This window comes from Melozone crissalis, unplaced genomic scaffold (genome assembly GCF_028551555.1).
Source record: "Melozone crissalis strain CALT ecotype California unplaced genomic scaffold, PUWL_Pcris_2 ptg000106l_1, whole genome shotgun sequence".
Taxonomy (NCBI): domain Eukaryota; kingdom Metazoa; phylum Chordata; class Aves; order Passeriformes; family Passerellidae; genus Melozone; species Melozone crissalis.
This window is the reverse complement of record NW_026535883.1, coordinates 4,567,439-4,588,811: the sequence shown is the minus strand read 5'-3', so window position 1 is coordinate 4,588,811 and position 21,373 is coordinate 4,567,439. Positions and strand designations below refer to the sequence as shown.

At 39.2% G+C, this 21,373-nt stretch overlaps 1 protein-coding gene across 1 annotated transcript in view; it reads left to right on the top strand.

Moving 5' to 3' along the window:
• CRYBG1 (crystallin beta-gamma domain containing 1) overlaps positions 1-21,373 on the top strand; it is a 96,478-nt gene that overhangs the window by 57,027 nt on the left and 18,078 nt on the right. The window contains 11 exon segments of the mRNA XM_054291726.1: positions 4,341-5,787; positions 5,866-6,042; positions 8,512-8,559; positions 8,673-8,791; positions 10,135-10,291; positions 11,257-11,396; positions 14,416-14,542; positions 14,869-14,904; positions 15,303-15,445; positions 15,695-15,821; positions 15,913-16,058. Of these exon segments, the coding sequence (XP_054147701.1) occupies positions 4,341-5,787; positions 5,866-6,042; positions 8,512-8,559; positions 8,673-8,791; positions 10,135-10,291; positions 11,257-11,396; positions 14,416-14,542; positions 14,869-14,904; positions 15,303-15,445; positions 15,695-15,821; positions 15,913-16,058 (2,667 nt within the window).

Sequence of the window (21,373 nt, the reverse complement as noted above, 5' to 3'; positions counted from 1 at the left end):
CTATAAACCTGGATGGGGATTTAGGTGCTGTAAAATGGGAAGGGGAAAGATGGTGCCATTACTAGAAGATGGTGTGTTTTTATTCTCTAGTTATCAGTGTGAACAGATAAATTTTTCATTTTCAAAGGTCAAAAAGTTTTTTTTAATAGTTCACATTAATTCCTTTCTGGTTGAAAAATACCCATTTCCTTAGAGATTCCTGGGCCCCTTGTAAGATGGATTTTATATAATACAAGTAGTTCTCCCTTAAAAATGCTTGATATCTCTTACTAATGACATTGTGCCAGTTCTGGGAATCAGGTTTCTTTTGGAAGCAATTTCAAAACAGGTTAGTTTCTCTAGTCACCTCCAGAAATGCAGGCTTCCTGTAAATAAAGATAGCATTTTCTCTCTTTTCTCCATTTATGTCTGTGTATTGGATAACTTGAAACTCACAGGATACTTTGCTTTAGCTTTTGAAAGGGAAACCTGTCAGATTTGAGACTAAAATGGTTGATGGTAAATCTTAATTGGCAAATAAAACCTCAGGCAGCAGTCACTTTGATGTGCTTAGCGGAAAACTTGGCTTCAGTTGTCATACTTTATGTTCAGGCATGGTTTTGTAGTTGCTTTACATTTAAGCCCACTTGTTGAATTATTCTTCTCTTTTCACATGCCATTTTTCTTTGCTCACCTCAATCTGATATTTTGGCATCAGTGTTTTTTTGGCACCACTTGCAAGCTTGATGGGTGACTCACCTTCCATTTTTGACTGTTGGGAGAGGTTTTACTGCTTGCTTCCACAGTTTAGCTGCAAGGTGTAACCACAGAGAAGGACATTGGTATTTCTCTTGTGCCTGCTTGTTCCTGGCGTTGCAGATCAGTAGGAATGAGCCACACCGGACTCTTTGTAAGAAAATGTTTGTGCTGTTTTTTCCCCATACAAGATGGAAGGCTTAAAGGACATTCAAACAACATTTCCTTTTAAACATGCTTGGAGACCCAGTTCTTGCAATAAAGTGCATCTTTTGGCTGTATTTAGAACCTGTATTTTGTAGTGTGGAAAAAGGTGTAATGAGAAGATTAGAAGAGGCCAGCTGTAGTGAGTGGAGCTGCAGGGCTGAGCTTTCTCATGCTCTTTGGTCTCAGCTGTTTGGCTGCTGCTGCTGTGCAGAAGTACTGCAGAATACAAAATACAAAGTGTTGAAGTGGTTTTTTCTGCATAAATTTGCAAAGCTTGAAACTATACCTTTGAGGGGTGAGCTTTTCATTTAAAAGAGGTTTTAGATGTGGCTGATAAGTATCACTGTTAGCCCTTAAACTTGCTTATGTCAGGGCATACAGAGAGACAGATTTTTATGGGGAAGATACGTGTTATGTTGAAATAAATGCACGTAGTAGTGCAAGTGGCAGGCTGACAAAGGGTGGTATGGAAATGATTTGTTAAGATAACTGGGCCATTAGTGTTAGCTCTTGAAAATACAGGTAAAAGAAAAGGATAAGTACATTTATCTTCTGATCAGAAAAGGATATGAAAGATCCTGGTGAGGAGGAAATTCTGTACGTGTCAGTAGTGCATCATTGTACCAGGTGAAGGCTCCATAGGCAGGAGCATAGCCAGCAGGTCTTGGTGCTCATGGGTCTACATCTGGGTCACTCTGTTGAGTTGTAGCTCTTCCTCCCCTTCCAACTCTCTTCTGGTATAAGAGAGATGTTCCCAAATTGGAATGAGTCCAGCAGTGAGCCATTAAAGAAGGTGACAGCTCTGGAGCAAAGCAGGTATGAGGAGAAGCTGAACCGGCTTGGTTTCTTCAGCTGAGAAAAGGATACCTCTGTCACCTCTTACTACCTACAGAGAAGGCAGAGCCAGATTTGTCCCTGAGCTGTGAAGGGACAACAGCCGCAGCTGCAAGTTGTAGCAGTGAAGTTTTAATGGGATATAAGGCAAAAATAATTCACAGCAACAGTGGCTGCCCTGCTGCAGTGCTTCATGAGGAAGGTTGTGAGATCTTGACCCTTGAAGTTATTCAAAATTTGGTCAGGCAAAGCTTTCAGGAACTTGATCTGACTTTGAAGCTGTCCCTGTTTTGAGTAGGAAGTTAGGCTAGCTGATCTTCAGAGGTCCCTTGCAACTCATAGTCATTTTCCAAAGAGAAAAGTCAGAGAATAATTTAACTTTTAAAAGTCTAGGAAAACCCAGTTGTAGTTCAAATGAAAAGTAATGCCTCAATAAATTTAATTTTATGCTCTATGACAGTTCCCTTCATACCTTCCCTCTTTCAGGAACATTTTTGTTTTCTGTTTTTCCTTAAATTTTCCAAGTGTGTTTTATTAGCACCTATCTGAAGTATGGCCAGTGGATTTTAAGTTTGCTATTTCCTCTTTTATCGATCATGCATTTTTCATAATTCTTCATCAAGTTGTGAACTAGCTTGAGTAGGCTGGTAGTTAGAGGGAGCAGGGTTGGGAAGTCTTCTCTGAAATGACATGATGACAAGAAGGACCTGGAACTGTTGGAGCAAATCCAGAGCAGGGCACAAAGTTGATAAGAGGACTAAAACACTTTCCCTATGGAGACATGCTGAAAGAGTTGGGGCTTCACAGGGAAGAGAAGATTGCACAGAAACCTCATAAAACCTTCCAGTATCTGAAGGTGGGGGTCTGTAGGGAAGCTGAAAAGGAGCTCTTTGCCAGGAACTGTAGTGATAGGACAAGGAGTACTGGGTATAAACTGAGAGACAGGAAATTTATGCTGGATATTAAGAAGAAACTTTTTACTGTGAAGGTGGTGAGACACTGCAGACGGTTGCCTGGGGAGCTTGAGGATGCCCCAACCCTGGCAGTGTTCAAAGCCAGGTTGGAAAAGCCTTTGAGCAGCCTGGTCTTGTGGGAGATGTCTCTGCCCATGGCAGGGGGGTAGAGGCTAGATGATCTTTTAAGATCCATTGCAGTCTCTTAGTAGTGTATGATTCTATGATTTTTAACAGTTGCTCTCTGTACAGATTTGTAGATAACTATTAATCCTCCTGTTATTTCAGTAAGTTTGTTCCTCATGGTATTCCCAAGAAATAAAGCTTGCACAATGGAGAGTCTTGCATTAGAAGGGTTTAAATTCTTACTTGGGATGGATCACTGGAGGAAGAGGGGAATGGATCTCATGTTTTGGGTTGTTCCTATATCTCACACCTCTTTCTTGGGCTAAAGAGCTGCCTGAGAATTTTGTGAACACAGTTTGTGTAGGTAAAAGAAGAAGAAAGCACTTAAATGCCAGAATCATCTATTGATTGCTAGAGCATTTGGGACCCTGGAGATTGCTTCAAGCTATTTTCTTTTCATCTCCCACCTTTGTCAGTTTTCATGTAGGGCAGTTTCTACCTGTCCTTCTACTGCTGTGTCCCCAGGTTCCTCTCTGGAGAGCAGGACTGTCTTGGAGGTGATGGTGGGCTCCTTGACACTCCTTAGATCTGACTGATTAATTTTGAAGCCATCTGCCTTGCATCTTCACAGCTGTGCATACTGTACAGTATGTAGCAGCAAGTTACATGGACAAATAATTTTTTCTAGTTGTAGGTATTCAGAGAAAAGAGCTTGAAACACTCAGCAGTGCCTTCTGCCATAGCACAGGAGTACTGTTGCATTTACTTGTACATGCCTCTCTGTCTACTCTGATAGAAAAGATTTGTGTTTCCAAATTCAATTCTTGTAAAATTATTAGGCTTAGTTTACACAATTTAAATTGTTAGCTAAGTTTACATGAAGGAAGTGGAGGAGTCCTCACATGTTGTGTTCGCTTAGCCCGGGTGGTGATGCAATGCTTGGGGACACCTAACATTTTCTGCAAGCACTCATGAGAGTGGAAGAGTTTTCACTCAATTTGAGGTTGCTTCTGCAGTGTAGGTGTAAAAGCTGCAAAGAATCTGGTCAGATGTCTTCAAAACTCATTGGAGAGAATATGTAAATGTTAACCGGCTCATTATCACCTTAATGAATTGGGATTTGTTTTCTAAACTCTGTAGGGAATTGCATGTTTATAATTTATTCTGCCTATTCAGTACTAAATGTTAATGTCTGTCAGTCATAAGTAGTTGAGTTCTCTGCCTCAATTGCAGATGCTGTAAGTTGCTGTGTTTGTTTTACTAACCTGAAAGAACTAAGTACATGTTTGAAATACATACTCCTTATTTAGTGTCTAATTTTTTTAATCCATATAGTTACTCCTCTTTTAGTTGATTCCTTTTGAGATATCAAAATTTGAATTAAGTCTGTGGTTTATAATTCTACTTTTTATTGTTTTGAAAATTGCTACAAGCCTGTTCAAGATTAATTAAAGATGTCACTCTGTGTCACTTTGCCTCCTGTAGTCCAGCCAAACCGAAGAACATAGAGCTGAATTTTAAAACACCTACGAATCAAGACAGTTTAGAAAGTGAGCAGGACGCTCTTGAAAAACCAGTTAATAAAACTAACAGCAACATTGCCAACAAAATTTCCTTGTTTGAAAACAAATGTGCTAGCCAGAGCCAGAGACCTACTGACATCCCTGCTTCAAAAAATAATGCTGTACCAAGTACATTTGTTGGCAGAGCAAAGCTGAAATTTGGAAAACAACCTAAAGAAAATGAACAGCCTGATAAAACATTAAATAAGCAAAGCAGTCGCCAGAAGTTGTTTGAGAATGGCACAGTGGAGAAAGAAAGCACTGCAGAGTTTAAAGGCAAAAATGGAGAAATCTTTACCTCTTATGAGGATATTGGGAAGACAACAGAACTTAAAGTAAAAGCTGCCATATCCCTTTTTAACCAAAGCAGCAGAAGTGATGCTGGTAGTATCTCTCTGAAGCAACCAGAATCAGAATTAACCACAGCAAAGAAAGAAAGTTCACCTTTTAAACTGCCTTTGCACTCACCTGTAAAAACTGAAAATGCTCAAGATCCTTTCTACCAAAGAAATTGCACAAGCTCAGAATTCCATAGAAATGAAGAAAAAGTGCTGCCAAACACAGAGGCTTTATCACCGTGCAACGATGATAAATATCCTCTACCATCTCAGGTGTCCAGATCAGAATTTAAGATGGAAAATGGAGATAAAAAGGTAAAGCCAGGAGATTTGAGCTTTGCAGCACTGCAGTATGATGACAGCAATCAAGACAGTGTATTGGAGTCAGAGCACAACAACAATACACAAAAGAGCCCAGGGGAAACCTGTAATGGATCTGCTGAAGACGACAGCATTTTTGATTCCCCATCTGACATGAAGAAGTTTGCTGAAACAATTAAAAACTTGGACAGCTCAGTTTGTTTACCTCAGAAAAAGAAGAGGTCAAAGCTTCCCAAGTCTCCAGCACCCCACTTTGCAATGCCTCCCATTCATGAAGACAACTTGGAGAAAGTATTTGATCCCAGTGTATTTACTTTTGGTTTGGGACTGAGGAGGGAAAAAACACAGGATTTGTTACCAGCGCAACAAATTAAAATGCAAAGCCTGGAAACAATAGCCAAAGTCAGGCCCAAGCGTGCATCAGCAGAGCAAAGTATCATATTCAAAGCTCTGCAGTCATGTCGAGAGGAACCTGCCTTTACTCAGGAAATAAATGGGAAAGAGAACACTGACTGTACAGATGGTGAAATTAAGAGATCACGGCTTGAAAAAAGCTCCCTCTTCTCAAGCTTGCTGTCTTCTAAAGAAAAGTTTTTTGGCTCTTCTGTCACTTCAGTAAATAACACAACACCTTTTGCAACTGACTCCTCGGGGATGCCTCCTTTACAACAGGATGTTTCTGGGCCATTCATCATGCCTCAAAAATCTGAGGTAATAAAGATCATTCAGGAAGTGGAACAATGTTTGCTGACCTGCTGAATGACTGTTAATTTTGATTTTGCAATTCAGTCTCTTTCAGATGTGAAGTTTCCAAGTTTTGTGGAGAAGTACCTGCAAGCAGATAGTGCCAAAAAAGAACTAAGTTTACAAATGCCCAACTATGGCAATCCTGAGAAAAGTTTTTCGAGCTGGTTAGGAACGAGCAGATACGAATCAAATGTCCCCCCTGGTTTATTAGATGTGGATGTAAGTATTGTGCTTTTAAAAAGCTGCCTGAAAAGTTATCCAGCTTTTATGTTTTGGATAGACCATGTGCATACCTTGTTTTGTTTCCCCTCTTTGGGATATATATATAGATTATAAATGCATAGAGGTGAACTTAGGTATGGTACTAGTTTTATCATAAAAGGAAAATGAGACTTTTTGCAAATATGAATGGAAAGCATTTTTTGAATATGTCTTTGTACTTGATTTTGTGTTATATTGAAACAAATCTTATGCTAACTTTAATTTTTTATTGCAAATTAGTAGAATTCTTTCTATGAACTTCAGAAAGCTTCTGTTGAAGTAATCTTTCTTCTCTTCCAACAAAACATTTAGCCATTGTACAGTTAAATAAGTAACAGAGCAATTTTTTTTTAGCTCTCTATTGTATTCCCATGTATTGGCAGAAACATACATATATTCTTTAAGAATACTGTTATAACTGGATAGTAGTGATTATTGAAAGTGCTGCTACAGTGCAGGGCTGTCCTTTGGTCTGATTACAACCATCTGTTCTTCATGACTGAAGACAGACTTATGTTTTCCCCTCAGAGCTTTAATATGGAATATATTTTTAATTTCTGTTTTTAAAATGATGAACCAATGTCCTGTAGTATTTGCTATTTCTGTTAATGTAAGCCCTTATTGTGACCTGAGAAGAAAACTATAATCAGTAGATCTAAAAACCATGGGAAGAGATATGTTTTCTAAAGTTTAATATAGCCCCATGAACGGGACCTGTGGAATTGAAGCAGCATGTAAGAAGTTTGAGAAATACTTTCCAAAGCTAATGGTTGTCTGCTATAGCAGTTCTGCTAAAAGGAGTGAGGTAGTAGAATTAGCTCCTTTCTTTGTCACCTTGCAGGAGACAATCATCCATGGTAGCTTGCAGTTCTGAGAATGTAGATTCTTCTCTTATGGGGAAGTTTTTTAAATTAGAGTGGAGAGGAAAATTAAGGGGATTATTTACAGCAGAGTAGATTTATATTACCAGTTAAAGAGGCTTTCTTATTCTGTTGGTCCTGCTTGGATTTAAAAACTTGAATTTAAAGCTGAATGCCTAGTACTGTCTTAGTTGGTTTTTTGCTACTTAAACTGTTTTTCTTGAGTGGGTTTCAATTTTGCAGTAGACTGTGGAGGTCTGATACAGTAGTGGAGTGTGTACATACCTAAGACTTTAGGCTTCATACCTAACCCTTTAGGCTTCAAAGGGATTCTGGATTTCTGTGGCACTGCTGCTGATTGAAATGTTTTGCTGAAAGGGTTTCTGGATTTCTGTGGCACTGCTGCTGACTGAAATGTTTTGCTCAAGTTAGGAATCAGAAATGTTTCTGTGAGGTGTACCTGCTGTGCATCTTCCACTGACTAAAAAAATGGTGATGCAATGGCTAGTGGGTAATGTGAAGGAAGCAGTAAGGGCAGCCCAAAACAATGACTTTGGCATTCCTCAAAACACAGAACAAGTTTTAACTGGAATTGAAGCGCAGGCTAAAAAACCAGTCGTGCTTCAACATGTCTTGATGATGCCTACAAAAACCTGGTGGTGGTTAAGAAGTGCCTTGCGACCACTGCCTGCTCTGCATGTTAACTACCATGTTCTCTTTAATTCTTTGCACGTGTTGCTGGTTGCCTATTTAGGGGCAGGATCTGTTTTTGTCTTTTTGTTTGTATGAATAATTTCTAGAAGAGCAGGACCCTGTCCCAGAATGAACACTCCTATCCTTGCTAGGAAACCAAACACATAATTTCAATGCTTGCTTTATTGGTTTGAAGGTGACGTGACACAACCACAACTTTCCCATGTATTCTGTATCATACAATTTACTGCTGACTTCAGCATTGTTTTAGATTTTGTATACCTCCATGTGTTTTAGTTGTTCTGAATATTTTTAGTTTATCACTTAGTGCTCAGTCTCACGCTCTTTGAGGAAACTTGTTACAAAATTGATTATGCTAGTTAGCTCATACATGTATGTGCCATCATGCATCCTCAGTATTTTCATATATTTCTTAAAAATATGCCATGCTTTATGGCTTGACATTTTTAGACATTTCAACTCATCTTTATTATTGTACAGCATGTACTTTATCAGTGGCAGTTTTTAAAGCAGTCTCTTGGTATTGAAATCCTGGGGTATGTAGGAAAATGATCAGGATGATTTTAAAGCATTTCAGATCTGAGGTTAGTCAACTTCAGTAAGGTGAAAATTCAGAGTTTTAAAAAAGTGTATAAATTTATACATTTGTGACAAGATGCTGCTTCACAAGGGAAAGTAGAGATTGAAGTTGTAAGTAGGTATAGTTAAAAGGTTACCAACTTTTACTATTCAGAGTATTTTTAATTTTGTTCTACTAGCCCTTTTTCTATAGCTGAGTATCTTTATTGAAAATGCTTTTGATTTTGTGGGGGATTTTTTGTGATTTTTTTTTTCTCTTCTCACTGTCTATTAGACACTTCCAAGAAATGGACAAAGTAAAATCAATCCCAGACCTGGCAAGGTGAGATCAATTTTAATAGTTTTAGTGTTCCTTTCTATATTTAAAGCTTAGGAAGATAGAACTATATGTTACTGGTGTGTTTTTCTGTTTTGTTGGATTTTTTTTTAACACAGCTGGTGATATACTGTGACTCAGACTGTCAAAAAGCTGGCATTGAAGTTTTCCATGATGTTCCAGATTGCAGTTCTTGGGTTCTGTCACCAACAATTTTAGTTAAAGTCATCAGAGGATGGTAAGAGATCAATTTTTACTCTTTATGCAAAGATTTTTACTTTATCCAAGAATGTTTTGAAGCAGAACTGGCATGTGATTCACAGTAAGTCTGGCTTGTAACAATGTAGAGCTGTGAGCAAGAAATAGGGCATTTTACCTCTGCAGCAGGAAGTTCTGAGCTGGAAAACCTATTTTGCTGACTAATTGAGTTAGTGCTACCATTTGGCAGAGTGCGAGATGTCACCAGGCATAGGTGTGGGATGAAATGACAGATTCTGTTCAGCTCTTTTGCCTTTCAACTCCTCTGGTCATTAGGGATTCTTGCATAGTATTTGGATTGTGCTAAAAGGCTAGCAAATAAGTTTTAAGCTAGGTCTTACATAATTGTTTCCTGACTAAAGGAATAGGATGGTACTGTAGAGATAATTTACTGTTTCTCTGGCAGAAGGAGGGATTTTGCTCTAAAAGCTGTATTGCCTAAGAGTAATTCAAAGCAAGTTCATCTCCTGCTTTCTTCATGGCGTCAACAGAGGGGCCATTAGCAGTGTGGCTAGCACAGCAAGTTATGCTGTGGCCAGGCTATAATGCAGTCAAATAGCAGGTTCTCAAAAGTAATTATCTGATAGTGAGGTGCAGACACAAGGGCTAGCCACAGTAGGAGGTACTGGGAAGCAAACTGATTGCTGTTTAGCTTCAGAAAGCTGGAACAAAAACCTTTTGATCTCTGTAAACCAGGTTGTCTTTTCTAGCGTGGTCTAGAGGGACTGGGTCTGAGGTTTTTCCTCTTTCCATTGAGAGCCTGAGTGAAGGATATGTATTTGCAGATGGATAAAGTTCTTATTTAGTTATTTATTCTGTTCTGCCATTAAAAATGAAATTGTCCTTGTCTTCTGAGCAGTCTTATCATCCTCTGGAACATCTACCCCAGCTCCTGTGGAACTCCAGGCTGTTGTTCACAGGATCCAAGCAACTTGCCTGTTAATACACGATGCAGCAGTCTGCAGTGTCATTGTTTTCTCTAATGCACAAATTGGTTCTGATTAGTATCTCATATGAAGTCTGGTATTCAGAGACAGTAGTCTTTGCTGCCCCAAATTATCAGTTTTATAAGGTGGAGGAGTTTTTTGTGAAAGTACAATTTAACAGTAGACCTTTTTGTTTTTATCATTGTTTTTAAAGTATCATAGAGACTGAAAATGGCTTGAATCAGCAGTGTTGGGTAAATAAGGTGTATTGGGGAAATGGCAAGGGTTTGGAAACGGTACTGTGTATGAAACGGTTTGTTAAGTGGGATCATGATTTTTGCAAATCACACTTGATAAAGCACCATGAAAAATTAGATTTCTAAAATTTTATTTTAAGCTGGATACTCTATGAAAAACCAAATTTTGAAGGCCCCTCTATTCCATTGGAAGAAGGAGAGTTGGAACTCACAGATATTTGGGGTGCAGGTGCTTCTGAAGAGCAAAGTGACTGCACATCTCAAAAGCCTGCAGTAATTGGTTCAATAAAACATGTTGTTAAGGCAAGTAATACAAGTCAAAAATTTTTTAATAGATCTTGATGTATAGTGATGTACAGTGATGTATAGTGATGTTTTATACTGATAGAGCATGTGATTGGTCTATTAGGACACAAGTGTAACATGAGCTACAAGTGCATGAAACAATATTCTATGTTGAATTTCCTGTTTAATCACAAAATGCATGTGGGGGCTTTTGTGCAGTGGGGCTTGTGGTAACATCAAGAGGAAGGACAGGGCAGGAACAGAACTTGGTGGGCTTTATTAGAATAGCCACCAAAATGCTGCATTCAGCATATGCTTTGTAGTCTGGTCAGTGTCAGGAAAAGCATCCCAGAAAATCACCAGTAATTTGGTATTTCCAAATAGGGCTTTTTCTTTTTTTCCAATACCAAATTTGCACTCAATATAGACTTCATTGTGAAACACCAAACTTTGGTTTGCCTGGTATGGGCAAAATTACCAGTGAGTTTCACACATGATGGAACATCTTTTCTATGCACTTTTAACCTACCATTAAGTAGTTGCAATTGCAGGTTACCGAAACAAGCACAAGCCATAAAGTTATTTGAGTAGGAAAGGAAAAAGGAGGTATATTGCTTGTAACTACAATTCTTGTTTAAGTTGCAGTTCTCTTCAAGGATGGCTTGTTTGGTATTATCTTAGGATTTAATTTGCTAGAGGAGATGTTAACTGATGAAAGAAGATGCATTCCTGCCTAGATGGCAGAAAGTAAACAATGTAAATGCTGATTAGAGATTGACTGACTGTCTTGCTTCAAACAGAGACAGGCAAACTGGCTTAGCTATACTTTTATTATAGGCATCTAATAGCAGTAGCAATTGACAAGGGGGGGGAAACAATTTAAAATAAACAGGTGTTTCAAAACTGATTTAGTTATGCACAGTAATTATAGAACTCCCAGCACAGATCAAGTGATTATGGCAATCTTCATTTTTCAGGATTACAGGGTTTGCCGAATTGATTTGTATACAGAGCCTGAAGGGTTAGGAATCGTGACTTCCTTTTTTGATGACACTGAAGAAACAGGGGTGTTTGGAACCACTCAGAAGACTTGTTCTATTAAAGTGCATTGGGGCATGTAAGTATGCAGCTCTGTATGAATGTGGAGTGTGATGACAGGAATTTGGTTTAAACCATTGGTTACACCTGTCAGACTCGTGAGCAGGCTATATTTATTCTAGTCCTATATTTTGGCAATCTATTTGTTGACAGTAGAGTTAGTACATCACTGTAATGCTTCACTCTTGTGGACTCTGACCTAGAATGTTTTGTTAGAGCTAGATTTTCTTCTGCTTGCGTGTAGTAAATACTGAATAACCCTTGTGTATTTGTAGCCAAGGAATGAGTTTGCCTCTTCTGCTTTTTCTCATTCAGCCAAACTTAACATAAGTGAGGGTGGGGAATGCATTGTTATAGTAAGACCACATTTCCCACTTGCTTTCTTCTAAACTTGAAATCATCCAAGGAAGAAAAAGTCCTTCTGTTATAAATTAAGACTTAGTGCTTTAGAGTGTCCACACGTGACATTGTTGTACTTCACAGTGCATTTTGATCTGGGCTTTTATGGTGATGTGTAATACAAAGAGGTTATGTCACATGAAAATATCTGGCCATCTGAGTTAGGAGAGTAATATTGTGAACTAAGCAGGCTTTTATGAGAAAGGAGACCTCTAAGGAGCAATCCAGGTGCTGTACCAGTATTAGTTTTCATGTCTTAATAAAGAAACTAGTAAAAAAGTAGTACGGGGAGAAGTATGCAGAAGAGAGAAAGAAGCTTCTTTCAGAAAAAGTGAGACTGGAGCCACTTCCAGTCATCCTGCAGAACTTCTTACAGGGTGTACAGACCTTGGTTGTTAGCTCTTATGTTTGGGCACTTATAGCACTGGCCTTGCTGCAAATAGTCTAACTATCAAAAACTGCCTAGCTGAAGGCAGGTGTTACATATCGCTTTTTATAGAAATATGTAAAGCAAAGATGTTTCAAATCTACCACATGATATACAGACATTTTTGTTGTTAGGCAAAGGATATTTTATCTGAGTAAATATTTACACCTTGATTGGTGGAAAAAAATGAAGCATTTTGGTATGTGGGCAAATTTGAAAATGTCCAAGTAGTTGGTTCTCTGACAGGAAGTTATTTCTGGTGAACTGCAACCTCAATCCAAATTACATGTCTTGCAAGAGTAAGGAAATCAGATATGTTATTTGCAGGTTGATTGTTAATTCACTTCATCTATGTCTCACATTTATTTCTGTCTCACTTAAAAGCTATCTGTGACCAGTTAAATTACAGTTTTTTTTGGAAGAAGGCAGAGCCTGTGCACATCTGAGTTGTCTTTATTTTGCATTAGTGTAACAGCATTGTTTTACTAAATCCATGTGAGCTCTTGCTGCTTTAATATCTCTTGCATTTGTATCCCTGAAGGAAAGCAGACTAATATTTTTCCCAGGAAGTGAAATATACTATTTTTCAACTGTCTTTCTCAGATACCTGTTTATTAGTCCAGTGTAGAAAGAAGTTACTTCCATGAGAAATTCTGCAGATGGCTGCTGCTTTTTTGCATGTTGCAGGATTAGGGGATTTTTTGCCTTTAGTTTACAAGCATGACATAGTTCACTGTGTTGGCAGGTGAGGGAGGCTCTGATTCTGAGTCACCTTGCCATGTGGGTGTGGTTGTATCATCTTAAAGTTTCCCAGTGTTCATGCTTAATTGCTGTTTGTTAAAAGCTGCCAACAAAAATGAGTCAGTGCACCTTTATCTTCTGACTGTACTCTCCTTGTTCTTCCATGTGTGTCAGTTCTTGCAGTGAAGTTAGTCATAGAATCCCTTAGGATGGAAAAGGCCTTGTAAGACCATCCAGTACCACCATTAACCCAACACTGCCAAGGCCACCACCAAACCATGTCCCTAAGCACCACTACTGCACATCTTTTAAATACCTACAGGGATTGTGACTCCACCACTCCCCTGAGCAGCCTGTTACAGTGATTAACAACTCTTTCAGTGAACTATTTTTTCCTAATATCCAGTCTAAACCTCCACAGGTGCAGCTTGAGGCCACTTCCTGTTGTCCAGTCACTGCCTGGCTACAACCTCCTTTCAGGGCTGTTGTAAAGAGCAATGAGGTCTCCCCAGAGTCTCATTCTTTCCAGGCTGAGCACCTCCAGCTCCCTCAGCCATTCTTATTAGACTTGTGCTCCAGACCTTTCACCAGCTCCATTGTCCTCTTCCAGACATGATCCAGCCTCTCAATGTTCTTGGTGTAATGAGAGGCTCAAAACTGATCCTGAAATAGAGCATTTGAGGTGTGTTATCACCAGTGTTGAGTACAGGGGGACAGTCACTGTCCTGGTCCTGCTGGCCACACTGTTGCTGACACAGGCCAGGATGCCACTGGCCTTCTTGGCCACCTGGGCACAGCTGGCTCATGTATAACTGCTCTTGACCAGCACCCCCAGGTCTTTTTCTGTCCAGCAGCTTTTCAGCCACTCTTCCCCAGTCCTGAAGCACTGCTTGGGAATGTTGTGACCTGGCACTTTCCCATGTTGAACCTCATCCCATTGGCCTTGGCCCATTCATCCAGATCCCCCTGTAAAGATTTCTTACCCTTCAGCAGATCACCCAGCTTCTTGTCATCTGCAAAACAGCTGAGAGAGCACTCAAACCCCCTCATCCAAATCATTAATATTAAGGTATTAAACAGAATTTACCCCAGTACTGATCTCTTGGAAGTACCAAATCGTTAATATGAAGGTATTAAACAGAATTTACCCCAGTACTGAGCCCTTGGAAGTACCATGTGTGACCAGCCACAAGCCAAGGGTTTACTGAGTGGTGTGAATACGGGGCCCACAATGTATCAAACATTCAGCTACAGACAGTAATGAAACTAAAGCACCTTGCTTATTTCTTGGAGCCATGTGTCTGCAATGAAACTACACCAATTTGAGCCAGTTTATATTAGCTTGGAATCTCCCTTTAAAGGGAACAATGATCTTGTTCCTAAAGTAAGCATATTGTCTTGTTCTTTACTGTTCAGAAATGTTCTGGGGGTTTTATGTCTTACTTTTGTCCCTCCACCCCTCTACTTCTAGATGGCTTCTTTATGAAGAACCTGGTTTCCAGGGAGTCCCTTTAATGTTGGAGCCTGGTGAATATCCTAATTTATTATTCTGGGAGAAGAAGGAAGCCTACATTAGGTCCATGAGACCCTTGAAAATGGTAAACTACTGCTATTACTTATAGGTTAAATTACCTATGTTTATATGTTAGAAATAATGTATTAAGGTGGTTAGATTTCAAGACTTAGAAAAATGTAGCTCTTTAAAAAAAACTGATATTTTTGGTCTATAAAATTCTCGAACTTACAACATTTGATTTCATCCATCTTTGCCATTAATCTGTCATTTGTTTTCACTTGCATTCTTTAAGGAATATTTAATCTTAGTCCTGACTTTTTGCAAAGAATTGATGCCTTGTAGAGACATCTACCAGTGTCTAAGTCATGAACAGCTTAATTTTTTCTTCTTTTTTCTTCCTTTTAACAGGGTGGTCGCAAAGTTGAATCCAGTGGGGAGCCAAAGGTAAAAGTCAGTGTGTGTTGATTGTCCAAAGCTGTTTTACAGCACATGAACTACACATGGGTAGATAAGTGTGCTTTGATTGGATACTGATGCTTTACTGGATAGCCCTTTTTTATGTGACCACACCATGAAAACACAACTTCTGTTACATTTCTGCATCCCTCACATGCATAAATGACAATATTAACAGCAATCCAGATGATGCAGATGGGTAATGAATGCTCAAGCCCTCACGTTGCATCTCTAGTGGAAAGGCCTCTTGTAGAGGAGCGAGAGATCTCACTACTTGGTTTCATCATTTTGCATTCTCCCTCTATTTGCCCATGCTAAAGAAACTGTCTGTTGTCAGAATTCATCATCCTCCCTGCAATTTTTCTTTTCCTTCATTTCTACTCCAGGTAATTGTGTATGAGAAACCTTTCTTTGAAGGAAAGCATGTGGAAATAGAATCAGAGGTCTTTATGCTTGATGACAAGGAATCAGAAGACAAGACAAGACTTCCACTTACATCAGTGGGATCCATGAAAGTACTGGGAGGAGTGTAAGTGTGGAAAAGTGGTATTTACCATCCAGCTGAAATAGTAACTCCATAGGCTGGAAGTTGCAGTGGACAAATCCAGTTCCTGTTTATTTTGTTTTTGTAATTTTTGGGTTGAGGTATACACCAGGGTTAAATTTGAAAATATTCACAGCAAAAGAATAAATATTACATATCTATATCTGCTCCATGAAAACATGGAGTGGCACTTGTCCATTTTCATGTTCAGACTCTGTTGTTGTTGTTGTTCAGCTGGGTTGCTTACGAGAAGCCTGGCTTTGAGGGCCACCAGTACCTGCTGGAAGAAGGAGCGTATCGGGATTGGGCAGACTGGGGTGGCTACGATGAGGAGGTGCAGTCCCTGCGACCAATTGTTGGTGTAAGTTCCAAGAACACACAGCAGGCATCTCCTGAGTGCTCTGAGATGTCATGTGGCACTTTCCTTATGGTGCTCCTCTTTGTTTTAACAGGACTTCACAAGCTCCCATATGATAATGTACAGTGAAAAAGACTTTGGATCAAAGGGTTCCAATATCAACGTGTTAGGTATCATTTCCAATTTGAAAGACACTGGATATGGGCTGAGGACACAGTCTATAAATGTGCTAAGTGGCGTGTAAGTGCTATTTTTATTCATTCCTTCATTTTAGATATGCTGGTCTTTATAGAAATTGATGGTGTTTGCAGCAGTTTTTTGGGACTCCTGACTTCTATATGGAGTCTTCAGATAAAATTTTCTGCCCTTGACCACAGAATGTGAAAAGTTTTGGTGAATATGTACAGTAAATCATCTTTCTTCTTACAATAAGATAAGATGGTCCCAGGAAGCATTGACTTTCTGATACACAGAGTATGAAAGCATGAGATGAGATTTCATCAAGAGAGGAATAGCTTGTTCTTGTGGCTCCATTTGTTTGAAGCATTTCAACAGCAAAATTGTTATGGAAATAGTTTCCAATTTTAAAACTAATTTCCAGGCTTCTTGCATTTGACCAGAGGTAGATTCCTTGCTCTGGTGAGTTAAATAGAGATAACTTTTACTATGCTCACTAATACCTTCTGATACTAGGGAGAGTAACTGTTCTGAAAATTAACATTGCTTTTGCAGTGAATCCTATAGGTTTAACAGTGGATAAGTGCTGTGGTGTTGGTGTTGTTTGTTTGGGGTTTTGTTAAACATAGGGTTCCCAAAAGTCTGTATTAGCCCTGGCCATTAACAAACCACCTCCTAGTGCCATGAGTGCTATCACATGCAGTTGATCAGCTGATAGACTTTGCTGTTTGATTAGTCAAGTCCATCAACTGCAGACTGAGTTTCACAGCCTTGCAGGCCATATCAAATGCTGACAAATTGCTGATTTGCGGCAATCATGTCTGCAAACACACAAAATTAACTAAAGTACCAGAACCAAAAAAGCATGAAATGTACAGTCTGTCTCCCTGCCTGGTATGCATGCAGGTGACTTGCTGGAAGCTCTGCCTTACCCAACCACACCCAAAATCTTTCCTGTGTTATCTGTGCTATATCTCTGCAAGTTTTGTCTGGATAAAGGCTGCAGGATCAAGCTCAGTGCATTCCAGAGGAATGCTTTTAATTTCTGTATGAATATGGTGTGACAGCAGGTTTTTTTCTGCCTGGTGACCTTTGAAGCCACTGTGCTCTTTTGTCTTCTGTAATATGCAAGAGAGATTCCTGGGAAAGAGTCGTCTCTGAAGGCTGGGAAACAAATTGTGGGTTCCCTATCATGCCCTTCATGTAGTTGTTCTAGTAAATGTGTCTGTTGCATCTGAGATAGGAATCATACATGAGTTTGAGTGTTCTAGTAATTAAGAGTGGCTTTAACACTGATGGCAGAGGTGGCTAGAAGTCTTTATGAACAAAACTTGTACTACAGACTCTGCTACCACTTCTGTAATCTCACCTTGTAGACTCCAAAAGATGTAATTTGTAGCAATAAGGTTTTAAAAAATTCAGATGCATTGCTCATAACAGGTGGCTAGCACTCAGCTCTTGAGAATCTTGTACAACCCCTCTGTTTCCAGAGAAGTTGTGAGTGTTTGGGGGTTTTGTGGTGATCTTACTAGATGTTAAAGTGCCAGAAAGCTTGAATGATCTGTGTGAAGTCATGTTTGGCAGTACAGTGCTTTATTTTAAATATTAACTGTCTGTTCAGGTAGAAGATTTTTTTTTATATCTTTCCTTCCAAGAAATCTGTCACGGGGCAATGAATAATCCATTGAGCAATTTCCTGAGCTGTTTAGGTTGTGGTGCAGATGATGACATGGTGAACTGTGACAGATTCAATAAAAGCTTGTCATAATATTTTGAAGTAACCTTCCTGGTATTATATTGAAAACACGTAATTAAGTAAAAAATTTAAGAAGCCCTCAACCTTTCATAGCAATTTTTTAACTGCAGGTATCTGGGGTAAAGCAGTTAGAGCAGAAAGATAACAGATGATCTGTATTTCCCACATAATTAATTTGATTGCTCTGTAATTTAAAGGGTATATCAAAGAAAAGAAAGCCTGACATTGCAGTGCACAGTTACTATGGAATGAGTTCTGAGCTCAACTGCAGCTCTGAACTGTGTTGCTGGAGACAGCCCAGCTCTGCATTTGGGGTGGTAACTATTCAGTTTTGGGGTACTAGCTGCATTAAAATTTCTAAATTTCTAAATGTTTCTAAACATGTTTCCAAGCAATATTTTCATGTCTTTGCTAAACCCATTGTAAAGACATCCTGAAAAATATATCCTAAGGAGATGAGGATTGACTTCTTGAAAAATCTCAAGTACATGAAAATGTACTTCTTTAAAAATGAAAATGTTTTGCTCCCAAACATAAAATTCAAAAATTATTTTTCTGCCATTAGGGTGGGAGAAAGCAATCCAGGCTGCCTGGAAATAGGAGGGGTCTTTCTTCTTTTAAGTAGGGTTTGAACTTTCAAACTGGCAGAATTTGAAGTGGCGGAAAATTGAACTATTTGCTAGCAACAGGTAACACCCTTTACAAGTTCAAACAAGTACTAAAATCAAGTGTTGTACTATTTTGATTTCCCCTGTGCTTAAAAACTCCTTCAAGCTTTTATTTAATAATTATCAAAATCACAGGAACTGCATGTTTGAAATGTGCCTTTTCTTTAACCATAAACACGCCAGACTTTTGCCAGAACTCCTGAAGAAGCTCTTGTCTTTTAGTCAATTCCCTTTGAACTTGCTGGAAGAATTTTCCCAGATTTGTTTATTTTATGTAGTCATCTGTTTATTGTGGTTGTGTTATCAGCCTGGTTTTCCCCTAGTTTTCAAGTAATTAATCCACAGTGTAGATTGGGTTGCTGCTAGAGTATGTATGCATAGTGAGTGATATTAAGAAAATAATTAGGTAATGAGTGGTTCACATACAGAAACCAGAAGATACTAAATTTAACCTAGATGCACTCAGGAGGGTAACATGAGTGAAACTGGAGACACAAGGTACAAGAACAAACCTTCACTGGGAGCTGAAAAGGGCAAGTACCCTTGGATACTCCACTGGAGAGCACTTCAAACAAAGGTTTAACTTCTTTGTATATCTGAACTGATGTTCAGAAAAAAATCTTTTAAGGAGTAATAAAATTAAAGCTTGCAGGTCCCTGGGATACTAAGAATCACAGTCACAAAGGGGCAGGATGAACCCATTTTCTCTCTCCTATACATACAATTTTATTACCTCATTCTATCTGTTAATATTGTACAAGTCTGCAAGTGCCAGGTAACTTTCTGACCTCCCTCCTAAAGTCAGACAAGGTGAGTCCTGGGCTAAGTGAGGGCAAATCTGATTTTTGGTGAGCTACCCATGTCTGGATTATTTTCTTGCCTGTACATTCAGGCTCTGTTTGGAGCTGCACTTCCTAGATGTCGTACATAGAGGTTTTTGGAGAAAGATTCTCTGCGTGTAATAGTACTGACAATTAAACATAAAGCACAATCAAAGCTTTATGCTGCTTCTGGTTCAGGGGCATGGATGGTGCCCAGGAGGAAAGGTCTCCAGCACCCTCCTGCCAGCAGCCTGGGATGGAGCTGCTGCTCAGCCTCACGAGGGCAGTTTGTGCACCTGGGGGTTACAAAATCTGTCGTGCCAGGAGAGCTCACTCCCTGTGGGGCAGGATGGTTGCTGCCATGCTGCAGAGCAGCACTTCAGATTTTGTTGTGCCTGGCAGCTGGAGTGTGACTCTCTTGCTCCGCTGTGGAGGCAATATCTTGCTCTCCAGGCCTTTCTGTGAAGTCAGAAGTTGGATTAAGGCAGTGCTCCTTCCCAGGGATAATCTTGAGGTCTGGCAGGTTTAGCTGGTACTGAATTCAGCTGCCTGTCCTTGATGATGTTATTACTACTTTCAGCAGCTTATATGGGCTTCTGAATGAAGTGGAGAAGCACAAGTATTTCACCACTAAGCCCTGACTCTAGGAACTGTCTGACTTGCATAGAAGAGTGGCATTTAATTATTTAAATCCCATTTATTTAAATGTAAACATGTGCAAGTGGGATTCGTTGATTACTTCTGCATTCAGGCTTTTAGATGGGGGAACTAAATAACTGCTATCAAGGGGTTCTTAGGAGGCTGCTGATATGTCTTACAGTTTATTTTATATCAAAAACACTTGTTTGCATAGATTTCAATTGAGTAAAACTACTGTGCACCATAGTTGTATCCTGGCACTTAGCACTGAAAAATCTAATGAATGCCTCCTGAAGAAATCGCTTAAGGAAACCTCATTTTCACTGCTGTTGGCATATGTGATACACAGGTACACAGGTATAGACACACCTGAGACATTTGAACTCTCTGCTCAATTTATTGTACATACCAATGTCTCTTTGATGAATTACTCTGAGGTGATTTTGAAATGGACCTTGAAATATGCCGTAAGTAATTAGTGTGTAACAAGTTGGAATAATTGATTATATCTGAGGCAAACCAAGAGACGTGAATAGTGATGTCTGTGATTCACTGTTTGAGTGTTTGCCATGGACGAGTAAAACAAAGTTCATACTCTTGGCACATACATGTTGATGCACCTTTATTTCAGTTTGAAGTTATCCCACTTTTTGTATCTGCAGAGACTCTGGCATTTGTACCTGGAGTAAAACTGCAGCTTAGTAGAATCCAGTTGATCAACTCACATAAATTAATGGGGAATTTTGATGTTGAGAGTTACCTTCCCCTGCAGATTTTAAGATCTGTATCATTTTACTGCTTTGTGATATGAAATTTTTGCTAGTGTAGAAACTCAGTAAGTTTCTGAGCCAATTGAAAGTGAATTTTGGCATAACCTAGCATATACTCATTATGCACTACAGTGGCTAAAATTAAAAGCAGGTTGACTCTGAGTAGAAGTTTTTCTGGTAGAATCAGGAGCCAGCAAGATGTCCTTATTCCTGTATAAATATAAAGAATGAAATGCAGCTGCTACTGTGGTCTGATCTCATATGGGCACTCAAAAAACAACCAAACAGATAAAAAAAGAGTTGTCAGTATAGGAAGGCTTGGGAAATATAGTAGTGAAAAGCAAGTCAAGTTCTGCAGGTTATCACAAAATCAAAGGTAGTATAGATGCAGGAAGTGCTTTTTTTGGGCTTTCATTATGCAACCAGGGTGAGAAGAACACTGTAATAGAAGATATATTGAATGTAGTCTACTATTCTTAGCAAGACTAACTGATAGCAGATATTTAAGACTGGACCTAAAGACTGCAGGAGTAATTGGACATCAGAGAGATATATGTAGTGATTTTGGTTGCTTTTCCAATACTTCAAGTGTGTATCATGTCAAAAGTTGAAAGTCTTTCAAAAAGGCATATTCTGACTGAGACAGAAGACTTGATGCAGATCTCCGAGTTTGTGGCCTATGTCAAGCATGAGATCCAGCTGAGTAGTTACAATAACAGCTTTG